General features: G+C 52.7%; 1 protein-coding gene across 7 annotated transcripts in view; it reads right to left on the minus strand.

Moving 5' to 3' along the window:
- PIK3R6 (phosphoinositide-3-kinase regulatory subunit 6) overlaps positions 1 to 19883 on the minus strand; it is a 53775-nt gene that overhangs the window by 18441 nt on the left and 15451 nt on the right. For 2 of the 7 annotated variants that reach the window (XM_025864347.2, XM_025864348.2), the window contains 10 exons: positions 17435 to 17536; positions 9550 to 9633; positions 9028 to 9119; positions 8266 to 8334; positions 7666 to 7798; positions 7439 to 7508; positions 6227 to 6410; positions 2278 to 2443; positions 1482 to 1568; positions 85 to 508 (listed from right to left, as the gene is read on the minus strand). In XM_025864347.2, the coding sequence (XP_025720132.1) occupies positions 85 to 508; positions 1482 to 1568; positions 2278 to 2443; positions 6227 to 6410; positions 7439 to 7508; positions 7666 to 7798; positions 8266 to 8334; positions 9028 to 9119; positions 9550 to 9633; positions 17435 to 17447 (1322 nt within the window). In that variant the 5' untranslated portion in view covers positions 17448 to 17536. Of the gene's footprint in view, positions 1 to 84; positions 509 to 1481; positions 1569 to 2277; positions 2444 to 6226; positions 6411 to 7438; positions 7509 to 7665; positions 7799 to 8265; positions 8335 to 9027; positions 9124 to 9549; positions 9634 to 12838; positions 15877 to 17434; positions 17537 to 19883 lie in introns of those variants that run through there. The other 5 variants (XR_012375019.1, XM_025864349.2, XM_073881683.1 and 2 more) reach the window with 5 other exon arrangements.

The following is a 19883-nucleotide window of genomic DNA, read 5'->3' on the forward strand; positions in this document are numbered from 1 at the left end:
TGCTGCATGGGCCCGCCTGTGCCCCGGTCAGCACCACCCCCACCTGCAGTTGCCCTCCCCCCGCCCCCCGCCACGGGGCCCTACCTGAGGCTGTGGTAGGCCTGGGCCAGGCGCCCCAGCATCCTGTCATCGCCCAGCACCAGCACCCTGGCCGTGTGGAGCCGGGAGACCCCGGGCAGTAGCTCCCCATCCCCACTGGGCATGCCCGTCCTGCGGTGCAGCCCCTGGGGCCCGTCCCAGCACGCAGGCATCAAGATGTCGGGGGGCCACATCCGCTTCTTGATGCCTCCTTTGCGCTGCAGCCCGGCACGCTCCATCTCAGGGCTGCTGGGGACAGGCAGCTCGTCGGCCCCTGCAGGGAGGTCCCGCTCGATGCCACTGTCGGTGGACAGCATGGACGCCCGGGCCAGCTCCCGGTCTGGCCAGAGGCCCTGCAGATCCAAGGCCTCCAAGTCAGCACTGAGGCGCAACCGGGACCGCGGGCGCAGGAAGAGTACCAGCTCCTTCCCTGGGATGCCGAGGACAAGCGAACCGTCAGGGCGGAGAAGTTACGTGAGGCTGGCGGGGTCTCACCCCGGCAAGGCCCGTGGTTCTGTGTTTCTCAAACACCGTTCAGCCACATAGAAGCCCCACAAGATGCCCCACGAAGGAACAAAGGTTCGGTGGCTACCAAAGACAGAGAAGCCCGCATATTCCTGCCACCTCTTGTGGAGTTCCATTAGTAAACATATGAAAGGCTCTGAGAAGTCCTGCAGTAAAGAAGTCAGCTTCACGCAGTACCTCCCACTTAGCTGACCCTGGAGTCCTCTTTATCATATCCACCCATCGGCTTCCGCCCATCCTCCCGCTGTCTGTAGCTTCCCCTGGGACACAGGGAACAGAGCGCACCTGCTCCGGGAAAGACTGCTAGGCTTTTCTCACCGGCTTTCATTTTATTACCCATGAGGAAACTGAGTCAGTGTAGGGTGACCCAGCATAGGAAAGGAGGTGCCAGGAGTTGGACCCGGTTTACTAGCCCAGCACTTCCCACCGTAATCCACACCCCTGCCCGCCCCCACCCCCCCGCCTGCCTTGAGAAGGGCTGGGGACAGCCGCATGGGAACACAGGTGCACAGAAGTGTCAGGCAGGCGGGTCTCTCTGGAAGACCCCCTCCAGCTGCTGGAACTGTAACATTTTGGGTAACTGCCTCCTCCCCGGGGACATTCATTGTCTACTAGCATCAACATGGCATGGGGCGATTCCTCGGCACAGGAGCTATTCTGACATAGAGAAAATGGGTCCTTCCAGATGTGCAGAACGACTCAGGGAACAAGGAGCACACACGTGAACACACACACAGCAACAGATACACACACGCAGACGCAATACGCACAGTCACACAGACACATGAATACGTACACAGATGCCGAGAAACACACACACACACACACACACCCCTATTTCCAGCCAGCTCTCCACGGAGAAGGTGCAAGGCACTTACAGAGCTGCTCCTCATCGGTCCACAGGTGGAAGGTGATGTGGGGGCTGGGCAGAGGGATGCTTGGCTGCGGGTCCTGCAGGGGGTCACCTGAAGGCAGGAGGACGGCTGTGGCATTCTCTGCCCTCCCCCCCTCCGGTTCCTATAGGGCCCAGGGTGGGTGCAGAGACCCTCTCTCCCGTAGGGTCCAGCCCAGGCTTCCTCTCTGTCCCATCGGCTCACCCAGGGCCCAACAGCCACCTGCCCCCTCCCTGCCCGAGGCTGTTTAGCGGCCCCCTGTTTCCTGCAAACTTCCTCGTGTCCTTTGAGACCTTTCCTCCCATGGTTGGTCCCTTCCCGCTAACCCCGAGCCAGAAGCGCAGCCAGGCCGGGTCGCCTTTCTCCCTGCCGTGTTTCTCTAACACGGTCTGGGTCTGATTCTTAGTAGCCGGGTGATGTCGGGCAAGATTTTTCGGCCTCTTTCTAACTCAGGCTTCTCGTCTATAAAACGAGGGGCATAATTTCTGTCTCAGAAGTTTGCTCTGAGGATATTAATCCATGCAATATTTAAATATGTCAAGTGCCTCGAAGGGCAGCTGGGGGACAGGCGGTGCCCCGCAGGTGCCAGCTGCCATTGTGACCAAATCACCCACCTTCTTAGCTGCCCCCGCTCCCCCCCCCCCCCCCCCACCTTCCAAGTTCCTGGGCGGCCCTCAGTCCCCAGGCTGCCACTCGCTTGAGCCGCGCGCGGCAGGTGCAGCGCTGCTCTCTGGCGCCCCCTGCGGGCCCTCGCCGGGCCTCGCTGCCCCGGCCCGCTTACCGCAGCAGCTCTCCGTGGCGGCCGCCGCCGGCCCCAGCAGCGAGCAGTAAATCTCCTCTAGCCTCTCCAGGTGTCCCTCCCGGCTCGGGTTGGGTTCGCCGGCCATCTGCTCCACGGCCGCCACCACGGCGTGGAAATAGCGCTCCAGGGCGTGGCGAGGGCTGGCCTGTCGGGGGTGGGGCGCGCCAGAGCCTGGGTCCCGGCCCAGCACCCAACCACCCCAGCTCCGATGTTGCCTGAAGCTGCTTGCACCTGCGGGTCCCCCCTGTCCCTCCCACTGTGGCTCCCTGCAAGGGCTGGACCCCAGAGGGGCAGGGATCGCCGTCCTGGGATCAATGTGCTGCCCCCACCTGGACGCAAACTCCGGGAAGGCAGGCCTCTGTTTGCAGCTGCACCCGATGCCCCTAGAACATCTTCCTACACATAGTAGGTGCTCAAGAAGCAGTTGCCGAATATTCCCTAGACTTCTGTCATTCCTATGCTGTCTTGACATACTGCCTCTGCTAGTATTTACTTGCTATTTTTCTTTCAGTCAGCTCATTTTTTGGGGGTTCAGAATGATTTCAGAGGGGCAATTTATGTTGCTGCTCTCTACAGAAAGGCTAGTGTCTCAGAGGTAATGGACAATAGCTAAGGTGTCTATAACAATCACAAGGCACTATTATTAAATTCTAGCCAGGTACTCTGGCCTGCCAGGCTTTAGAGCTTGGAGCTTGCCTTCTCTCTCTCTCTCCTTTTTAAGATTTATTATTTATTTTATTTTATTTTATGTATTTTTGTTAAAGATTTTATTTTTATTTGAGACAGAGAGACAGAGAGAGCTCACAAGCACGGGGAGAGGCAGAGGCAGAGGGAGAAGCAGACTCCCCGCTGAGCAGGGAGCCCGATGCGGGACTTGATCCCAGGACCCTGGGATCATGACCTGAGCCGAAGGCAGGTGCTTAACCGACTGAGCCACCCAGGAGCCCCCAAATTTATTATTTATTTATTTTTTAAAAAGATTTTATTTATTTAATTGACAGAGAGAGAGAGAGAGAGACAGCGAGAGAGGGAACACAAGCAGGGGGAGTGGGAGAGGGAGAAGCAGGCTTCCCGCTGAGCAGGGAGCCCGATGCGGGACTCGATCCCAGGACCCTGGGATCATGACCTGAGCCGAAGGCAGTCGCTTAACCAACTGAGCCACCCAGGCGCCCCCTATTATTTATTTTAGAGTGAGGGCGCATGCATGAGCGCCAGGAGGAGGGGCAGTGAAAATCTTAAGCAGACTCCGCACTGAGCCCCATGTGGGGCTCCAACCAGGGGCTTGCCTTAGGGCGTTGTGGGGCTCGAGCTCACAACCCTGAGCTCTCGACTTGACCTAAAACCAAGGGTCAGATCTTAATCAACTGCACCACCCAGGCGCCCCTGCTGCCTTCCCTTTTTAAAAAGGGAAGTTAGTGTTAAAAGAAGTTAGGGGTAAAGCACCAAGCTGAGCTTTTCTCCTTAATGGAAATTAATGGAAACAGGTTTTGTAAGCCTCTCGTTGTGCATTCCATGCTCTTTAGCATGGCTGCTTCCTGCCTCCAGTCCTATACACCCTCAAGATCTGTCCCACCACCTCGTTTACTCTCTGATTCCATCTGATTCCATCTTCTATACTCTCCCTCTCTTCCTGTTCTGCTTTGGCTACACAGGTCTCCTTATCGTTGCTCAAACACACCAGACATGCTTACACCCCAGGGCCTTTGCACTTGCTGTTCCCGATGCTTGGAATGTTCTCTTGGATATCCACATGGCTCGCTCTTTCACTTCTCCTTTAGGACTTGACTCAAAAGTCACCTGACAGGGAGACTTCCCTGATCCGCATGATCTAAAATTTCAGCCCCGCCCCTCCCCATTTCACATCCTTCTTCTCTGCACATTTTCCCCTTTAGCTGTTATTTATCATACTATACATTTTACTTATCTTGTTTATTATCACACACAGAACAAGAAAGAGAAAGAGATACACTATAATATAAACTGCCCGAGGACAGGAATTTTTATCTGGATCCCAGCACCTACAGCGAACAATGGTTCAGCAAACATAGTGGGTGCTCGGTAAATATTTAATGTGTTTATAAATTAAGCAACAAGATGAAATGGATCCTATGGCCCCTTCCAACTCTGATTCATATATTCCTCTAATTGCCTTATTTATTCATTCTGCAAATATTTATTGGAGCCCTAGCTGTTCAGAATGACCTGCTCTCCCTTAATCGGGAAGTCAGGACCCTGCTCAGCAGACCCCTAGCACAGAACAGAGGTGGGCCTGCTGATGTCCTTGTTAGAACCCTGCATCCTCTAAGCTAAAAGATGGGATTCTTTAGCGGTGGGTGAGGGTGAGGGAAGACAGCCAGAGGACATAATCCAGGGCACTTGCTCTCAGAGGGTCTTATAGGCCAGAAACAATCACCAGAGCTGCTGGGAGGTGGTGGGGGCTGCAGGAGACAAACTCCTCCCCCCCTCACCTTTCTGAGACCCGTGCCCATTGCGGGGAGAAGGGACAGTAACCCCATCTGGGGCCATAGGTGTCTGGGCTGAAACCAACATGGGGCTTAGGTATGAGTTGGGGACCTTCCACAGGTCCCAGCAACAGCAAAGGCATGGGATTCTGAAGGCACGAAGGGCTCTTTGAGAGCGAAGGAATGATGGAAAACAATCGTCATGGTTTCAGGAGGGACCTAGCCATACATAAAAGTCACCGTCAAAGGAAGTGTCCAAGATGCTGGGCTCAGAGCATGGATGGAGGGTTCCAGGTGGAGAACGGCAAGAGGGACAGGGCCGCATCCGATGCATCTTGATGCGCAAAGCAGGGTCTGAGACAGGGCTGGATGAAGGACTGATACCCCTTCCTGGGGCAGGACAAGCGAGGGATAGCTCAGCCCCCAAGGGCACCCCCCCCTCCTGGTGCCTGCCCCTCCCATAGCAGCAACCCCACAGTCCCGAGCTCGGAACCTTAGCCACGATCCCAGCCAGCTGCCCCAGAGGACCGGAGCCTTTCCCCTCAAAAAGGTCGCCTCCCACGGTGCAGGACGCACAGCCCCAGGTGGCATCCTTCCCCTCTAAGAAGCCCCGCACCTGCTACCACCCTTGGCCGGAGCATCTCTAACCTCCTGGAGCCTTGGCTGTGTACAAGGGCCCAGGCTGAGTCAGAGAGAGAAATTAGGAAGTAAGCAGGTGAGCGTGAGAAATGAACGAAATGCCCACAACAGGAACGGGGGACTAGTTAAGTAAATAACAGCACTTTCATAGGTGAGAATATGGTGCAGCCATTAGGGGCACATATTTTCCAAGGAAAACGTTTCCATGTGGCGTATTTCCAGTGGCACGGGGGAATCAGAATTATATAAAGGCACCTACGCGTGCAGTATATAAAAACCGTATACAGGGTTTGGTATCTCCTTTTGTTAAAAAAGCACTGGTTGGGGAGTGGGGCTGGGAGGCGGTGGAATATAGGTTTGAAGTCAGAGAGATAGATCTGGGTTCAAATCCCGACTCAGTCCCTTTGTATCTGTGTGACCGTGGGTAGGTTAGCAACCCCTCTGTGCCCATTTTGATAATTATATCCATTTCACAACATTGTTAAGATGTGGTGAGAATTTTTAAATGTGATACCTGCGAAGTGTTTAGCGCTGTGCCCGGAACAGAGCAGACGTTCAGTCAACAGCAACTACGATGATGAGCGTCGTCAGTGTGATTCAGCAAACAGACCACAATGTTCATTGCTACTATGTCTGGGTGGGGGGTGTGAGGGATTTTTGTTTCCTCTTTGGGCTTACGTGCATTTCCCTCCCCCCCCCGATCTTCCTCCGTGAGTGCGTACTCATTTTTGATTGAGGGCAAAGCAGTATGAAAATAGAAGAAGCGGGAGCATGAGTCGGAGCGCCGGCGTGGGCTACAGCCAAGGAGGGCTGGGCAGGGCAGTTACCTTCAGCTTCCTCTGCAGGGCACTTGCATGGCAGGCGTCCCCAAGCACAGCCTGCAGGGCGTGGGAGACCACGTGGCGCATGCAGGCCTCCGGGGTCTGCTGCGCCTGGGCCGCCTGGATCTCCAGCAGCAGGGCGCTGCACACGGAGGGAGATACCAACTCAGGATCCACGAAGAGGAACACTCTGAGGGCAGGGGGTGGGGGGTGGGGGGGCTGGTGAGGATGACTACCAGGAGAGGAGCCCCTGGATGGGCACCCTCAGAGCCTCATAGCCCCCAAGTGTTTTGCTTCTCCAAAAACAGGAGCCTCGAATTCGAAAGTCTAGGAGGGGGACGGCGATAGGGAGCGGTGGGGACAGGGACAAATCAGAGCAGGCAGGAACAGCTCGTCCCTGTTGGGGCAGGGGGAGAGGGAGGGCTAGTCTAGAGTCCAGGTAAGCCCCATCCTAAATCCTGCTCCCTCCCCTAGCTCCGGGGCCCACTGATGACATCAGCCTCCAGGAGGGACCCTAAATCCTTCCTGCCCAAATGAGCTCTGGACCATGAGTGAGCCCCATCTCCTCCCATTGCCCGATCACACCCAAAAGCCAGCCTCCCGCACCTGCTCCCCCTCTCCGCTGCCAGCTCCTCTGGGTCCCTCCACCTCCCTGCACCCTCCGTGAACACCGCCTCAAGCTGCCCCTTCTGGTGCTAGCTCAGCAGTGGTACCTGCAGGGCGGGAGGCACGGCACCCCAACTCCATCAGCCCCTCTTCCCAACACGACAAGTGGACATTGGCTCAATCTTGCGTAAAGGGCGAGGCACACACAGATGAAAGGCCCAGATCCCATGGTGTGCTTGTGGCCTGAGCTATAAATACCCCAGAGCCACCTCTGGCTGCCTGGCTGGCTGATGCTGCATCACGGCCAAGGGCGGGATGGAGGTGGGACCACAGAACTCCAGAGTGGCTCAGGGCTCATGTCACCTTCTGCACGGGAGCAGGATGGCTCGGAAGCCCAGCCCAACAAGAAAGACCTACCCTGCTTCGGGTGATCTCCGGAGAAGGCAGGGCCCCGCCCACCCTTGAAAATACACCCCACTGCTGGACACATGTCATGCATGGGAAGCTCTGCTAGGGTTCCTCTCCACCCCGCCTGGTCCCCCTCAGTGAGCAGTCACGTAGTCCCAACACCTGGACGGGACAGAAGGCAGCAGCCTTCCCGGGGCCACTCACCTCTCCTGGTAGGGGTACATCTCACTTGTCAGGTTCTGTTCGGCAATGACCAGCCTTTGGTACAGTGTCCCTGCAAAGCAGACCACCTCAGCCAACCAGCCCCTGGTCCCTGAGCCCCATTCCTCACCTTCCTCGGAAGGTGTCGGGACTTTAAGGCTCCAGGGACCTTGGAGAAAGAGCAAGACGATGACGCGCTGCAGCTGGGACTTAGCTGGGACGGCTCTTACCTGGGACAGCTGTCTCTGTTTTCAGCCTGATGGCGCAGTCCAAGGCTACTGTGCAGTAGGGGGCGGGCAGGGTTAGCAGCCTCGTGCAAAAGTTGTAGGTTCTCCGGTACAGCTCCTCCGTGATGCCGGTGGCCTGGGTGGGAGGGGGGAGTCGGGTGCCCGGAGCCCAGCCCCAACCTGTCCCTGGATTCCAGTGGCCCCTGAACTGCTCTTCACGCCTGTCATGTCCCTCGCTGCCCACCCCCACCCCCTGTGACTACACTCAGCTCCTGGTTCCTGTTCTCAAGACATTTTCTCCGTGGCTTGTCCCTTCTCTGTGCAGGGGTCAGCGATGGCCCCCAGGGCACATAGGAGCAATCCTGAGGACCTCATTCTGGCAGTCGAGGCTCTCGTGCATTCTGTGAACTGCTTTCCCCACTTCCCCTCCGTCTATTAGGGAGAGGGCGCCGCTAGTGGGGAGAAGCCAGTTTGGGGCTTCCAAGAGTTCTAGGCTCACCCAAGGCAGAGACCGGGTGTCCTCTGAGGGAGAGGACAGTGTCTGGCCCTGGGACTTGTGGGTTTCCACGACGCACCCACCCCCGACCCTCAGCCCCAGCTCACCTTAGTGAGCACGTACAGGAGGGTATGCAGCAAGGGAATGATGACATGCCGGAGGTCTTCGCTTTCTGCCTGGAAAACAGGAGACCGCGGGGCATTTACTGGGCTGGGGCTCGATGGGGGCTCCCCACATCCTAGCAGGATGCAGCTTGGGGGGGGTGGGGGGTGGGCAGGAGATGGGGTGGAAGGCAAGCGTCCCATCACACCAAGGGGCGGGAAAAGGGCACAGCCTGCCCCAGTAGGGGAGGGGTGTGTGGGGAGGGAGCACAGGGGTGGGAGCCGGCTGGGAGAGCCTGGGGGGCGTGGGGCATCCACTCAGGGCAGGAGCTCGGGCCAAGCGGCAAGCCAGCCGCCCCCGCCCCCAACACGGAGGTGCCTTGAGTGCAGCGTCTCCCGAACGATTGCAACGCAGAGCATGGGGTGGTGTGGGGGACACTTTTGGGTGGTACAAGAACAATTTCGAAACATTTTTAATAGGTTTGCATTTATGTTTATCAGCGTTTTCTGTTCCTGCAAGTGGAGGTTTTCCATGTATTGGAACGGTACAGAGGTTTTGAAATATGCAAAGTCAGGTGAAACCACGGGAGTTAACGTAAAGAAAATATCCCTTATAGAAGTACAGGAGGGAGACAGAGCTGCTGAAAATCACGCAGGCGGGCCACAAGGGACCAGAGTTTGGGGGATGCGGCACTGATGGGACTGAGGCCCCGCCTCTCTCTCCCTCCTCCTCCCACCCACCTGCCTCCCCGCAGCCTGAGAACCCACCTTTTCCAGTTCTCTGAGCAGAATGCGGACCAGCACCGGACTCTTACCAGGATCTCGCTCGACCTTCTTGTGCAGGGACCATCTCCACATGCCTGGCTAGGACAGAGGGGAGCCCAGCACACAGGCGGGGCAGAGGGCTCTCAGAGGGGACCCCCCCACCCCGAGCAGGACCCTGAGCCCTAGAGCCCCACACCATGACTCTGACCAGCCACAGATCCGACCCCTCCGCCGGGCGCCTGGCTCTGGGGGCACAAGGGTGGGCTTGTCACACGTGGGGGAATTCTGCTCCGCTACCCATCGAGGACAGCGAATTCTCACGGCGGAAAGGATGGGGACTGTGGAACATCAGTGGGGCAGAGTGGGCGTGTGGCTTATGGGCTGGCTATGTTTGCAGCTCAGCACCTCGGGCCACGTTTCTGGAAGTTGTACGGGCTCAGAGGGCCAAGAGGAATTCTGCTCGCACGGGGAGCTGGGGAGATGGTGGAGAAAGAGCGGGCGCAGAGGTCGCCTGCTGGCTCTTACCTTGGTTGTTCTGCAGGGCTGGGGCCTGGCTGCTGAGCTCCCGGAGCACTGCCTGCACACTCCGCTGGAGGTCCAGCTCCACATCTGGGCAGCAGGGGTGGGATGGAGGGCGCACTGAGGCCAGGAGCTTTGGAGCTCAGCGCCCCTGGCCTCACCCTCGCCCCTACCCCTGCTCTCCCTGAGACCATCTTTCGCCCCCTTCTATAAGCCCTACGAGGTGCACCAAAGTGAGCCGCTTAGAGCGGGCAGCCCGCACACGGGTCTGCAAGAGAGCCTTTCAATCAGCATCTCTGTGTTCTCTGTAAAACCCACGTTCCCCCAAAGCGCCGTGGCACACAGGGCGATTTTAGGGGCCACTCACGTGGTCCTAAAACCTGAAAAATTATGCACTTTTTAAAATGTGTGTTCGAAAAAAATATAATGTGTTCCTAAGTTTCAAGTCAATTTCACGTCAGATCAGTGCTGGGACAGGAGGTGACAGACTGTCCCCTCATCAAACTCAGCTCAGGCTCCGCTAAGCCAACTTCCCCTCCAGACGCCGGCCTCGGCCCCGGTTCTGTCTCCTGCCCGCCTGGCCCAGTTTGAGCAGAACGTGGTCGGCCGGAATCCAGACGCCCCGTGTCTCCTCGGACTGATTTCCCACCCACCGACCCCCCTCGCGGTCCGTGGGCTTGTAACTCCCCAGGTTTGTGTCATTTGGGACTGAGCCCCATCTCTGTCCCCTGGTGTGATAGTCTAGAATAAAGTTTCCTTAGCCATTGGAACCAGGGTCATGGGATTGTTCTTTCTTCAACTGTGGTCCATTGACGTGGCAAAGCGTGAGCGTGGTACAAGGATGAGCCACTGACATCGGGAAGCATGGGAGCAGTGAGGAGGCCCCTGGCCCATCTCGCACTGCAGGGAGGTTAGCTGGCCAGGGTTGGGGGCGGGCAGCTCGGGGCTGCGCACCTGCAGTTCATCGCCCGGCACGGGGCCAGGCTCCCGGCCACTGTGGCACTCCTCCTCCAAGACTTGGACACCCTCCAGGCACCTGACTTCAGCTCAGGGCTCCCCAACCGCCCTGCTGAGCCTTTCTTGGTCACAGCTCAGTCGAACGCATTTCCATGAGCTCTTCGACTCTTTCTCCTTCCCTCGGAGCTGGATGTCAGTCAGCACCCTCTCCGTATCCCGCCCCTGGGCTGTGTCCCCACCTCAATCCCTGCATGGCCACCCCGTTGTGAAGTCTGTTTCTTGGAGCCTCCAGACTAAAAACAGGAAGCATGAGAGACACTTCCTGCACCATAAATTCCTCTTTATGCCCGGCTTTCACCAAGCATTTGTCTTCATAGGCAAGCGTGCCTTTTTTGGTCGTCAGACAATACGAACCACATGCCTCGGGGGTTCCTCTTTTGCTGGGTTGTCAGGAAACTTACAAAGCGGGGTCCTCAGCCCCCAAAACCCAGCTCATCTCCAGGGACAGGGACGCCTCCTCTCTGCTCCTTTTTGGTGCTCCTGCTTTATGTTCTACTAAACCTATATCTTAAGTCCCTCACATTCCTTTGGAAGCAGGCAGGATAGAGATCACACATTTTAAAGAATCAGCAGGTAGACTGTGTCTAGCCAAGGCGCTGGTGCTCAAGGACCGGCCCCTCTGGGGCTCTGGCGTGAGCTCGGCTAAGTCTGAAACCCCCACCTTTCTCCTGCCGCTCACTTGGTCCCCCTGGACCTCACCAAGGTCTGTTCCCGAGTCTCCCCGAGGCTGAGAGCGGGCACCTCTTCCAACCCAAGTTTCTCCACCCGCCACTCTGCTGGGCAGTGCAGCATTCCCCTGCCCCCACAATGGCAAAGAAATCTTTAAGGCTGGTCGCAAGTTATCTTTCCATCTACCTGTCTCCACCTTGCACGGAGATTTAAGGAGTTAACGCAGGCGGAGATATCAAAACATTATGTTACGTCTACTTTCTTCTTTCCTCCTTCCTTCCTTCTGCCCTCCCTCCTTCCCCAGCCGCCGGGCCACGGACAGCACAGACTTAGAACTATGATAAACGGGATCCCCTCCCCACCCCCTCACTAGAAGGGCAGCCAAGCTTTTGTCTTCTGAGCCCTGGGTTCCCCTGCCTTGCACAGGGAGTCAAGCTTTTATGTCTCAGAGAAAAATAGAGAAGTTGCCAGTGGCCCCAGGAGACAGCCCCAAATAAAGTTATGTTTTCGAAAGTCTGGGCGGCCGGAACAAATGCTCAGGCTTTGGGCCACATCTGGCTTGCAGACGTGTTTTGTTTGGGCTTGTAGAGTGTCTTGGAAAAAAAAAAAATCGAGTCAGCTGCCAACATGTACAAATCAGGAGATTTTGCATGAAAGTTTGGGTTCCTGGCACCTCTTGAAAGTCTGTTGACACCAGGAGTGCATTCTTCGCACATGTGGCAATCCACGGGGCTGGGGAGGGGGGCTCCCCCTTGAGACGGGCACAGCTACTCTGGTCCTTCACAGTGCCCCCACTCCTTGTTTTGCTCATCGACACCCTGTACCCGGCCCCTTGGGTTTGAGACCCCGGGCTATGGGACCGAGATAACCGAGCTGGATTGTCTCAAAGGGATGGGGATGAAGGCTGCTGGTTTTAGCTACTGAGGACAGTGGCAACCCGAGGTGGGAGGCTGGGGTCCCCGGGACCGTGAGCGCCCAAGGGTTATAGGGACCTGGGGAATGAGAAGGACTAGGGCTGGCTGGGACACAGCCTCCCAGGGGTGGGGGTGGGCAGGGGTCTCAGCTGAAGGCAGGCGAGTACTACACTCTGCGCCTGAGGGGCACTGCTGTGGTCTCCTCGGTCACCTTTCCCAGCGCACAAGAATGTCTCCAAAGGAACCCCCTCTCGCCCTATGGACTGTGCAGACCTGGCCAACCTGTTCGGGGAGGGGGGTGGGCTGTAGCTACGTGGCCTGAAGACCACGGCCTCTTCCCATCACGAAGACTTTGTAACGCCTGGGCTTACAAGATCACAAAGACGGGGGAAGCACCCCAAGCGACTGACACAGGAATTTGTACTGACCTTGGGAAACGAGGGCTTGAAGCTGGATTTGATTTGATTAAGCAAAAGGAAGGGGATATTTCTTGTGCCTCGAGCGTCTCAGGATTGTTCATATACGACATGCATGTCTCTATGATTCCTGACTCAGAACAGCCAATAAATAAATGACATTCATAATGATTATCTTCCCCTCCATCCAGGAATGTGGGATATTACTATCAGGCATCACATTACTATTAATAACTAACATTTAAATAGCACATAAAAGGCATACACACAGAGTCTTACAGAGGCGTGGCAAGACGATGTTGTGTGTTGGGCGCCTGGGTGGCTCAGTTGGTTAAGCGTCTGCCTTCGGCTCTGGTCGGGATCCCGGGGTCCTGGGATGGAGCCCCGCATCGGGCTCCCTGCTCAGCATGGAGTCTGCTTCTCTCTCTCCCTCTGCACCTCCCCCTGCTTGTGCTCTCTCTCTCACAGATAAATAAATAAAATCTTTTAAAAAAGTCCTCTGCATTATCCTCCACCTCTCTCTTCCCGTTCCTTGGTGAGCTGGTGTTGGAGAAGACAGTGCCACAAGCGGGAAGGAGCCTCAGTCCCTAAAGGACTGGAGCCTGGACTGGATGGCGTAGTGGGTGAGATATAAGTATCTGTTGTGCTAATCCACTGACATCGGGGTCATTGTTACAGCAGCTAGACTTCTCTGACAGACGCGCGGACGCGCCAAGAGTGTTCTGGAATCTTATCTCATTGGATTCTGAGCAAAGCCCTGGGAGTTTGGCAGCGCAAATCCTGTTCTCCCTGTTTTGTTTCGTAGATTCCAAATCAAGAGCTCTTCCTCTTGCCCCATATTGCCTCTCCAAACGCAGAAGTCACACGCCGAGGGACCTCGGAGGCTCTCGTCCCATTTGATAGCTGGGTGAATGAGGCTCAGAGGGGAGAGGTGATTTGTGTAAGGCTACAGAGCTGTTGGAACAGGGCTTTCTCTTTGGCAGATGCTCTTCCTCTAAAGCTTCACCCTTATATGTGCCCTTATATTCACCTGCTTATCCGGAAAAGGGAGAAGAACACATGTCCATCTATGTGTGTCTGGGCTTTGAATGCCAAGAGCCAATGCCCCACACAAAGTTGCCCGGAAAAAGAGTCCCAGCTCTCAAGGTAGTGCAAGGTCCAGTCTTCAATTTCAGGCCATTTGCCTCTATAGTAGCACTTGGTCATTCCAGCTCTGTGTTGCCCTGTGATCCCAGACAGAACCAGATCTCTCCCAAACATCCTGGTAGAATGTTTGCCTTTTCCCTCCTTCCCCATCTTGGCTGCACGGGAGAATCACCCGGAAAGCTTTAAAAAGCACTAATGTACAGCCCACCCCAAACCAGTTTAAATCAGATCTTTGAAAGTAGGGACTAATAATGTTTTTTTTTTTTCTTTTAATAGCTCCCCAGTACACTCTAATGGGTAGTTAGGGTGAGAATTACTGTCTGAGGTGATAAGCTGAGTTCTGGACAATTAACCTGTTGGTCAAGGAAGGAGTCAGGTGCCAAAACACTCAGAGGCCAATCATCCCTGCGTTAAGGATGCAGGTCACAGGGTCAGAATGGCTCCTCCCTGGCTGTCACAGTGGTGGGAGGAAATTCAAAGAATATAATTGGAGAAAGTTTGATTTTTGTTTGTTGCTGTTTCTTAGCTTGTTTTGCAATAGGTACGGCATTCATCCAGAAATGTGACCCTGGGAGCTAGGAAGCAGACACTAGGCCTCTAAGTCTCTTGGGGTCCAGCCATGACATGAATAAAATCTTCTCAGATTTTTCTATTCCTACTTGGTTAATTGGTTAGTTCTATGTGTCACCTTGACTGGGTCACAGGGTGCCCAGACATTTGATCAAACACCCTTCTGGGCATCTCTGGGAGGGTGATTTTGGATGAAGTGAATGTTTAAATCACTAGACTGAGTCGACAGATTGTTCTCCCTAATGCGGGTGGGCCTCGTCTAATCAGTAGAAGGCCTGCATAGAACAAAAGGCTGACACCGCCGCACCCCCTCCCCCCTGCCCCAAGTAATAGGGAATTCCTCCTGCTTGACTGCCTTCCAGCTGGGACATTGGTTTTTTTTCCCTGCCTTTGGACTTGGAAGTACACCATCAGCTCTCCTGGATCTCCAGCTTGCCAACTGCAGACCTTGGGACTTGACAGCCTTCATAATAATGTGAGCCAATTCCTTATAATAAATCTCATTCTGCATATGTGTATGCAGTAGGATACCCTTCCTAACACACCCACAGAGGACCATGGCATCAGAATGGGGAAGGCTGATAGACTAATCAAACTTAGTGCTTCCTCAGCCTTCTTCAGCCAGGGAGTGGAATTGGGAGGTGGACATGTCCATCCAGACGCAAGGGTTACAGGGACGCGCAGGTCATTTGGTATCCACAAAAATTCTTACCAAAGAGGTTGAATTTGTAATTCCCAAAGGATGTTCCCCTCAAACTAGAGTGTTGAAAAGAATCGTCCTTTTCTACTTTCTGGATATCAACCATCCGAATCAGCAGCCCCTCCCTGGGGTGGAAATGGAAATTTACCAATAAACTCTTTCCGGTCTGTTCTCTTTTAAAATCACTATAAAATCACTAACCCCAGGTCCCGTTTCCTCATGCCAGGTGAGCCATTAAGCAACTGAGAGGAACACGGTTGGTCTATGTGTGTTCCGATTCAGACTTGGGACTCCCGAGGTAGGTTAGCTCTGCACAGATGGATGTCACTTAGTACACTGGTTTCCATTTCAGAGGATGACCTTTCTCTGACCTTGACATGTTGACCCTCTGGACCTCGCGGACTGCCCTTCCAACCAGGACCGAGGACTTGTCTTGGAACCTCCCGGTGCATAGACAGCTGTCTCGGCATCTCAGCTGCTCACTGAAATCTGGGCTCAGCACCCGGATGCACCATAAGCTGGAGTCACGTGGCTCACGCTTTTCTTCCACCCCATGCTCGATCCCCCTTACCGCCATGTGGAACAAAGGTTCAAAGTGCTCTAAAAATGTTTGCAGTCTTGGCCCTGTTTGCAGGGATGGCTAAGTAACAAGAGTGTTGGTACCTTTGCAACATTGCCCTTTTGTATCCCTTAAAATAAATATCTTACTTTTCAGGGGTCCTTCTTCTTAACTCTAGAATGACAGAACCCCTTAGGGCTACAGGAAGGTGGGAAGTTATAAACATTTGTAATTTGGGGAGACAGCCCGTACAACTGCTGTTCTGATCATGATGGGAAAACTCCCCTTCAGAGCTCCCAGGGCAAGCTTCCTAAATTTGGGACGTTTCCTTCTGCCCATTTGATTCGGGTGGGTGGGTGGGTGGGGTCATCTGTCACATCTTTGGTGGTGGATATCTGTTGGTTCTTCTGCCCAGCAATCCTCCCTGCTCTTTGTTGTCTTGGTGAGACTGTGGCCTAGGTGCCCTGCTTTGCCTTGGCCTTGGAGTGGGCACAGGACCGAGCTGGCCAATGGACTCTCTCTCCCTCTAGGCAAACCTTGTGCAGGGGACGGCCAGCAGGGAAGAACACGTGGAGCACTCTCTGAGGTCACTGTCCACCTCTTCCTGTCCTGGTGGTGGGTCCACTCTGTTCCCTGCCCTTACTGGTGCCTGAGGCTTCACTTTTCCTTCAGTGCTTGGCCACTCTTTATTTTTGACAATTAAACTAGCCCTATGGGTTTCTACTGCTTGTATCCAGAGAAACTCTATTGGCACACCTCTCTTCCTAAAACAGCATGGCATGCGTCTATTGTTACAATTAAAGTTGGGGCAAAGTAAATTGGTTTTGAAATATTTAAATTTTCACAGGGCTGGCTCCACCACCATCCTCCTGGTGCAAACCCCAGCTGGTTAAAGACAACCCAGAATATCTCAACACCAGGATTCACGGACTTGCCTGATTCAGATGGAGCTTCTTCTGGTAGGGTGAAGCACTATGACGGTGGGCGTGAGGAGTTTGTGGAAAGAACGCGTGTCTTAGGGATGGTAACCTGGTAGCTGCACCGGCCCCGGATGTGCTCTCCCCTTCCCTGGGATCGGGGTCTTCAAGGGCATTAGAGTCAAGCCTCGTGAGGAGTCCTGTGGGACTTCCTGGGTGACCACTAGGTGATACACATCTTGAGGGAAGGGTCATCTCTCCTTGCTGTCCCAGGTTGATAGAACATGAAGGGTTTGGGAAATGAGCTAGACCTTGGTTCTGATCTTTGCTCTGCCACTTACTAGCTGTGTAGCTTTGAGCAAACTACCTAACCTCTCTGAGCCTGTTTCCCTTTCAGTAAAACGAGGACAATTACATTGATACTGTACCTCACAAATCCTTCTGATGAATGCGCAGGGCAATCCTCAGTGAAATCATTAAGGGCATAGGGCTGGAGCTGGATTGTGGGGGTCAAATCCTGGTTTGACTATACAGTATCAATGTATGGCCTTGTAAGTAATACCTGTCCCCTCTGGGTCTCACTTTCTCCTTCTGAGAAATGGGAGCAATGATTACTGCTATCTCATGGGGTCCTTATGAAGACTAAATGAGTTAATATTTGTCAATTGCTTTTATCACTACTTGATAAACTATACGCACTAGAGAGGTTTTTGTTAAATAAATGCAAGCATTTGGTGACAGATCTTGGCTATTATTGTCATTATCCCCAATGTCCAGCTCAGTGACCTGCAAGCAGCTGGGGCTCATACAAGTGTGTGGATGTCCACTTCTCAAGATGTTCTCACATTTGGACAGCTGAGTTGGGGGTCGGGGCGAAGGTGAAGGTGGTCCTGCCTGCCCTGGGGGCCTTCTCACCTGCAAGGGAGGCCTACCCTGCGATGCAGCCAGGGGCACTGGACCCCTCTGCCCCCAATCATACTGACCTGAGCTCTCCATGGGAACCTGGGGTATGTGTGAGGAGGATGTGGTTGTCTCAGACAGCAGAATGGAAAGTAAAGTGGTTGTTTTTCCGCACAGAGGTGGTTCTGCAAAATAAAAGGCAGTTAGTGTAAGTGGTGGAAAGGTACAGAAAGTATATCTGGGGGAATGGAGAGGCTCCTAGGGGACCTAGGCTTCTAGTGCGTTAGAGGAAAGCCTAGATTTATTTAAGAAATTCTTCTATGGTTCTGGCTACGTGCCGGGTGCTCTTCTAAACACTTAACGACAATCAACTTTTTAATATTCATATTAACCTTATAATGTAGGTACTATCTTCTCCCCCATTCTATGGATGGGGGAATTGAAGTACGCAGAGGTTAAATAATGATTCAAGGTCAAAGAGCTGGTAAGTAAAGGAATGAGCACTGAACTCAGACTATCTGGCTCTCAAATGCACGCCCTTAGTCATGACCCCTGGCTGCCCGACCATGATCCCAGTCGGAGGGACCCCCAAAGCCTGCTTCCCAGAGCAATAAACTCCACAACTGAAAAGCAGAGGAACTATGAACAAATCCAAGAATAAGTGAATAAAACTATGCCTGAGAAAGCTATTTGAGAGAGAGAGAGAGAGAGAGAGAACAATAAGAAAATATCAGGAATGGTAAATGTCATATATACTCAATGGAATAAAATATAACGTACTCTGAATAATTGTAGCCTATTGATAATCATAGAAATGAATATTAAAATGTGATATGCCATTGGCAATGATTTAAAACGATAACATACATGCATACCATATATGTACATGTATATGATATGTGATATATGTTTATTTGTAGCAAAAAAAATATGAACTCTCTATCTCACACATGGTTTTCTAGGGAAATAAAAATGACACAAAAGGCTCCAGAAGAGTTAGCAAAACTGCTCATGTTAGTGAGCAGTGAAGAAATAAAGAAAGCTGTCAAAGAATTAGTTCTTAAAAAATGATATATGTCAGGGCACCTGGGCGGCTCAACTGGTTAAGTGTCCCACTCTTGGTTTCGGCTCGGGTCATGATCTCAGGGTCGTGAGATCAAGCCCCGCATCAGGCTCTGCGCTCAGTGTGGAGTCTGCTTGAGATTCTCTTCCTCCCTCTTTCTCTCTCTCTCTCTCTCCCCCCCTCTGCCCCACCCCCACTCATACACACGCGCTCTCTCTAAAATAAACAAATAAATCTCTTTAAAAACAGGTGATTTATGTCTCAGATGGTTCCTCTGAGAAGCTCTCTCAAACCAGTGAAGAAAAAAATGTTAAGCTATTTCAACTGTTCGAAAGCATAGAGAAAGAAGGAAAGATTCTCTGAAAAAGTCAACTTATCCTTGATAGCAAAATCTAATAAAGATCGTTTAAAAAATAGATGAAGCACTCCACACTCACTGGGACAGCTATTTAAAAAAAACGACAGACAATAATAAGTGTTGACAAGGATGTGAAGAAATTAGACCTGGTGCGTTGCTGGTTGGAATTTAAAATGGTGCAGTTGTGGTGGAAAAGAGTACAGTGACTCCTCAAAAAGTTAAACATAGATTTACCACAGGACCGAGAAATTCCACTCCTAGGTAAATACCCAAAAGAACTGAAAATAAGGACTCTAACAGATACTTGCATATTGATGTTCATAGCAGCATTATTCAAAATGGCCCCAAATTGGAAATACTCCAAATGTCCATCAACAGTTGAATGGATAAACAAAATGTGGTATATCCATACAAAAGAAAATTATTCAACCTTAAAATGGAATGAACTTTGGACACATGCTACCACATAGATGAGCCTTGAAAACATCATGCTAAGTGAAATAAGTCAGGCCAAAAGGACAAATATTATTTGACTCTATTTACACAGGGCACTTACAATAGGCAGATTCACAAAGACAGAAAGTGTAAACAGAGGTGCCCAGGGGCTATGGGGCAGGAGGAATGGGGAATTATTACTCTGTGGGTACAGAGACGATGAAAAAGTTCTGAAAATGGACAGCGGTGATTGTGCAATGTTGCGAATGCACTTAGCGACACTGAATTTGTGCACTTTAAAATGGTTAAAATGGAAAATTTTATGATATTTTGCCACAATAAGAAATTAAATATTAAAAGTATAAAACAAATATCACTGATAGAATTCAATGAATTAAAATTATAATGTATTCTGAATAATTCCAGATGATTGATAATCATAGAAAGGAATATTAAAATGTGATATGCCATTGGCAGAGATTAGAAAAGATAAAAACAACAACTGTTGCTGAAGATACGGAAAAATTTGCTCTGTACTCAACTGTGAGAGCGGAAATTTTCTGGAGGGTAGTTGGGCAATAACATCAAAATTCAAAATGTGTCTACTTTTTGTCCAAGCAACTCCACTATTAGGAATTTCTCCTAAGGAAATAATTGGATGAGTGCATAAGGAAAG

Source organism: Callorhinus ursinus, unplaced genomic scaffold (genome assembly GCF_003265705.2).
Source record: "Callorhinus ursinus isolate GAN/ISIS: 27379988/994484 unplaced genomic scaffold, GSC_fseal_2.0 scaffold43, whole genome shotgun sequence".
NCBI lineage: Eukaryota > Metazoa > Chordata > Mammalia > Carnivora > Otariidae > Callorhinus > Callorhinus ursinus.